This window comes from Micropterus dolomieu, unplaced genomic scaffold (assembly GCF_021292245.1).
Source record: "Micropterus dolomieu isolate WLL.071019.BEF.003 ecotype Adirondacks unplaced genomic scaffold, ASM2129224v1 contig_13974, whole genome shotgun sequence".
NCBI lineage: Eukaryota > Metazoa > Chordata > Actinopteri > Centrarchiformes > Centrarchidae > Micropterus > Micropterus dolomieu.
The window spans coordinates 7,118-12,367 of NW_025742960.1; the positions used below are offsets into that span (position 1 = coordinate 7,118).

Consider the following 5,250-nt stretch of genomic DNA (forward strand, 5'->3'; position numbering starts at 1 on the left):
AAGAGAGAGAAGATAAACACTGAAGATGAGAGACATTTTTTTCTTATTAAAGTATGTGAGTTAGAAACAATAAGACGTGACAGAAATTTACTCCATGTGACTTGTGCAGCATTTTTAAAGCAGCAGTTTTCTACCTTTAGATTAACAAAGTCACAGTTCTGTCTTTGACTGTAAGTCAGTGGAGAAAACTGATTAATGACCAGACAGTCTTTCTGCCTCAAGTGTTTTTCTTCATTCCCATGGTAAAGTTACTGGTCCCTGGATATTTTTCATTAATATGAAACAGAGGAAGCTCCAACACCCAAATATCAGACACTGTGAATGTGTACTCCTGCTGCTGCTGACTCAGCTGTTCATTCAGTTTAACAGAATCAACACCTCAGCAGTGATCAATGAAACATCACATGTGCAGACAGGGATTTTGTGTGTGTATGTACTTCTTTCTTCAGATCCCTGTTCTCAGCATTCCTTTTTTCCAACTTTTCTTGAGTTTCCTTCAGCTCCTCTTTGTTCCTGTCAGCTGCCTCTTTGATGTTCTCATTCTAACAGACAGACAGATGTTGATTAATCAGTAGTGTTTTATTGCAGGAAGCGACAGTCTGACCGTTAACATGAGCAAATCTGGAGACATCTCAACAGAAACTGAAAGATTAAGGTGAAAGAAACCTCTGCTGTTCAGCATGAAACTTTTCATCATTCTGCGAGGAAGTAGAGAGGTGAACAAAAACATGATGAGTAATATTTTTTTTTGAAGCAAACTGTTGCCATGCACATATTTAAACTGTCTTGATGTACATTTTTCAGGAACACCTGTCAGTTGTTCAGGGAGACTAGTATGTTCTGTTCGATTGGTATAAATAAAGTTACTGGTAACTGAAAACATAAACATATCAGTGTTGTGAAGAATAAGCCTGAAATAATCAGAAGCTACTTTATACATGTGGTGGATTAAAAAGCTTCACATCTTGTCTGAGTTTCCTCCCCTGTCCGTCTCTTCAGCCACACTCGCCTCCCCAGCCCTCTGCATTACTCTCTCTATCAGAACATATTCTTTCTCTAACCTCCCCAGACCTGCCATCCTCATGCATGTCAGCTCAGCTTTGCAATGAAAGTCTGTTTCATCTGTGTTTGCGTCCAGTCCCCATCTCCCCAAAAAACAAATAAAATTGTGCAAATGAACTGAAAGTTGAATAAATTCAACAAGAATTATTTGTTCATCAAATACTACAATTATTGAAGTTTAATAACTCGGTTCAGGAACAAAGACTTCGCCTCAAACACACCTGATTTTAGCAAACAAAGTATTTAAGCACACCTTTTCTGTTCTCTTCCCTCTGACCAGATAAAATAAAATAAAAATAAACTGTATGATTTCAAACTAAAAACAAACAAATAGGTTTGTGGAAACAAATCAATATCAATGACAGATGAACCTCTTTTGTCTTGGTCGCCAGCTGCTTTTGTAGCTGCTTCTTGTCGTCCTCACTCCTCTGCTTCTCCTGTTTGAGCTCGACCTGAGGAGAGAGATGATAAAGACAGAAGATGAGAGACATTTTCTCTTATTAAAGTATGTGAGAAGATAAACAATAAGACTCTATATGGTCTGACATGTGCAGCATTTTATAAACTATTCATGTTGAAGAAAAGCAGCAATTTTCCAGTTGGATGGAGCCAAGTCACTGCTCTTTTGCATCTTTAGCCACTGAGGGGCAGCAGAAATAAGTTGTGAATTTACATGTGTTTTCTCCCTTTCCCCTTTTCTGTTCTTCAAATCCTTCGTTGGCACTGTTTCATCTGTCATGAGCTGCTCTCTTTCTGCTTCAGTGTTAACCTGAACTTCAGTTTTGTTACTTTTAAAGCGGTCATTCTGTTCTCCTTCATCAGTTTCATCCCTGTGGCTTCTCTTGCAGTCTGTGTGAAAATACAGGCAGTAGAATTAAAGTATTAAAGACATGTTCTTGCATCACAGCATATGAGACATTTGAGTCTAAAATAAGAATTAAATGGAAAAAAAACCCACATTTAAAAACTACTGATATTTTGATCAAATTAAATTTACACAACTACATTTATGCAAAGCGACATTCAATCGCTATATACGACAGAGGTCGCACACCTCTAGAGCAAGGACGGGTCAAGTGTCTTGTTCAGGGACTCAATGGTGAATCAAACCAGGGTTTCTCACACCAAAGGCATGTGTCTTATCCACTGCTCCATTGCCACCCACAAATCATATCAATATGTCCCATTAATCTGCAAATAATTTGGTACTCACTGATTATGTTCTGTCTCCATTTCCACACAGAAAAGATAAGTAACAAAATGATCATGATGCAAGCAACCAAACAAACAGCCAATCCAACCGTGATGGGGGACAAACTGGACTGGACCTCAAAGAAATCATCTGAAACGATAAAACACAAAATAACATGGTGTTTATTGAACACTAGACTTCAGCTATTTGAAACTAAAACATTGATCACATCATCAATCATTTCTACCTGGAACCTGGATGTGAGTGTCTCTGGTCTGGTTGATGTCCTTCTGTTGGACTCTACAGGTGAAGCTGTTGCTGTGTCTCTTCTCCACAGTCACTCTGCTGCTGACAGTATAGAGGTCATCAGGACCTCTGAATGTCTCTGTAGGTCCAGCAGAGAGGAGGTTTCCCTCACCGTCCAGCCAGAACACCTCAGGCTCTGGATACCAGCCTGCAGACTCACACTGTAACACCACTCCCCCTTTGTCTCTGTCAATCCCTGCTAAACTGATGACAGGTGAGGAGACAGCCCCTGATGTTGAACAAGAGGAACAATTAAAATACAGGTCAGTTTTACAAAGACTGCATTAATAATTAAAAGAGATGTATAAATGTAAATCTACAACATTTCATTGTGTCCAATACTTTGGTAAATATTTACAAAACTAATGAGATTCCAGCCTCAGCTGCACTTTGTTTGGTCCAAATGATCAACTGTTAACATGTTAACACATTAAACTACAACAAGGTCAAATATAAACCATGCTAAACGTCAGCATGTTAGTATTGACATTGTGAAGATGAACCTCATTCCTCTTGTTACATTCTGATGGTTGCGTTTAGCTTAATGTCCCACTGTAAATGGGGTTGTAGTGAGAGTCACTATGTGTCAAGATTTTGGAGGCCCATGTCTTTCCAAAAACACAAGAGAAGAACTGTGAGATCTGGCCAGGCACAACACGTTTTTTACAAGTTCTTTAAATCTTTGATTTAAATAAAAAAATAAAGAAAAATTAAGGACAAGTTGTTTCGCATATTAATTTTGAACAATAAATCTGCTTCCATCATTCTTGTAAACCACATCAATACTCTATGACAGTAGATCTAAAGCCTGACAGCTGTAAGATTGGGGTGCAGGGCTTAATGAAGGATCAGCTAACATCTATTTGAAAGTCTTTCATAAAGTTAGTCACATCACATTGTGTCTATTTTATGACTGTATGTATTATATATTATATATTTATATAAACTACCTTAAGAAACAGGGAAAATATTTCCTCCCAGAACATGTTAAGTTCTGCTGTTCTAAAAAACATGTAACCGTTAAACTGGTGTTTGATAGCTGTGAACTCTTCATGTCCCAACATGAATGGCTGAAAGCTGTTTTGATCCTACCTCAGTTATTCACTGGATACGCTGCACAGACTACACACCAAACTGCACTACACATACATCATGTATCTACTCACCAACAACAAGCTCAATGGAGGCGTCTGTGTTCATATCTGGAATGTAACATTTGTATCTCCCCTCATCAGAAAGTTTCACTTTGGAGAGTTTCAGTGAAATGTTTCCGTGCTTCAGTTCATCAGTGAACAGAGTTGTTCTTCCTTTGTAGGAAGGATTTTTTATTTTTACAATGTCCTGACCAGCACGCCACACATAAACAAATCTGGGGTTCAGGTCTGGTCTTGCCCATTCAAAAGTCTTGGCAGCAACATCCACTGCAGGCTGCAGATGAAATGGCAAGATGACGTCATCGCCAACTTTTGCCACTATTGGCCGAGGAGAACCAATTAACTGAGAGTGACCTGGAAGGAAACAAAATATTGTTATAAGCTCTTGCAGAAAAAATAGTTTAATTAGTTCAGCTTTATAAAGTAAATCTGAACCATATACCAAAAAAATGACAGTGGGTACATTTTGACAGATATTGTGATATTTATTTTTACATTTTTAAAGTAAATAGTTGGCGAAAAGAGAGCTGAGCCATAAGGCAAAGCTCTCGATCTACCGGTCGATTTTCGCTTCTACCTTCACCTATGGTCATGAAGGCTGGGTCATGACCGAAAGAACGAGATCGCGGGTACAAGCGGCCAAAATGGGTTTCCTCAGGCGGGTGGCTGGTGTCTAGGGTGAGAAGCTCGGCCATCCGCGAGGAGCTCAGAGTAGAGCCGCTGCTCCTTTGCATTGAAAGGAGCCAGTTGAGGTGGTTTGGGCATCAGGGAGGATGCCTCCCGGAAGCCTCCCTAGGGAGGTGTTCCAGGCACGTCCAGCTGGGAGGAGGCCTCGGGGAAGACCCAGGACTAGGTGGAGAGATTATATCTCCACACTGGCTTGGGTCCGCCTCGGGATCCCCCAGTCAAAGTTTTTTAATGTGGCTCGGGAGAGAGAAGTTTGAGGTTCCCTGCTGGAGCTGCTCCCCCTGCGACGATAAGCGGATGAAGATGGATGGATGGATGGATGGATAGTAAATAGTGTGTTTACACTGTTGAGGGGCTCATATTTACGGTGGCTCCGAAGGCTCACAAGAGGACTACTTTTACGTTCCCTTGCAACACTTTTCTTCTTCTGTTCTTTCTGAGCAGTACAGTCGGCTTCTCTCAGTGCAACACTCAAGCATGGATCAGCTTATTAAATTTCATCTGAACCAAGCTGCTCAATAGGCACATTTATGTACCTCATCAAAAGGACCAGGCACTACGGTGGGTACATCTGTACACAGACCTGCATCATCAGTGTCCCGAAGCACCATTTTCTGTCACAGCGCAAGCCTCCAGCGAGATGACAGAGGGCCGCGTGTTTACATTGGTGATGGTGGCTGCTTGGTTTAATAATTTAATGAATGTAGGACTGCAGCATTAAACAAATGCCATCTCTAATTTTTGTTTTAATAGTGTCTTGTCTTGTTAGTTGAATGAGACTGTTGTGACTTTGTTTTTAGCACACTGGACCACCAGAAACAGCATTTTGTTCATTTGTATATTCAGTAG

General features: G+C 40.4%; 1 protein-coding gene across 1 annotated transcript in view; it reads right to left on the minus strand.

Moving 5' to 3' along the window:
- LOC123966675 (butyrophilin subfamily 3 member A2-like) overlaps nucleotides 1–5,012 on the minus strand; it is a 10,620-nt gene extending 5,608 nt beyond the window's left edge. The window contains exons 1-5 of the mRNA XM_046042812.1: nucleotides 4,985–5,012; nucleotides 3,727–4,068; nucleotides 2,502–2,789; nucleotides 2,276–2,404; nucleotides 1,736–1,911 (exon numbers count right to left, since the gene is read on the minus strand). Of these exons, the coding sequence (XP_045898768.1) occupies nucleotides 1,736–1,911; nucleotides 2,276–2,404; nucleotides 2,502–2,789; nucleotides 3,727–4,068; nucleotides 4,985–5,012 (963 nt within the window). The remainder of the gene's footprint in view (nucleotides 1–1,735; nucleotides 1,912–2,275; nucleotides 2,405–2,501; nucleotides 2,790–3,726; nucleotides 4,069–4,984) is intronic.
- Between the last annotated feature and the right edge of the window lie 238 nt (nucleotides 5,013–5,250).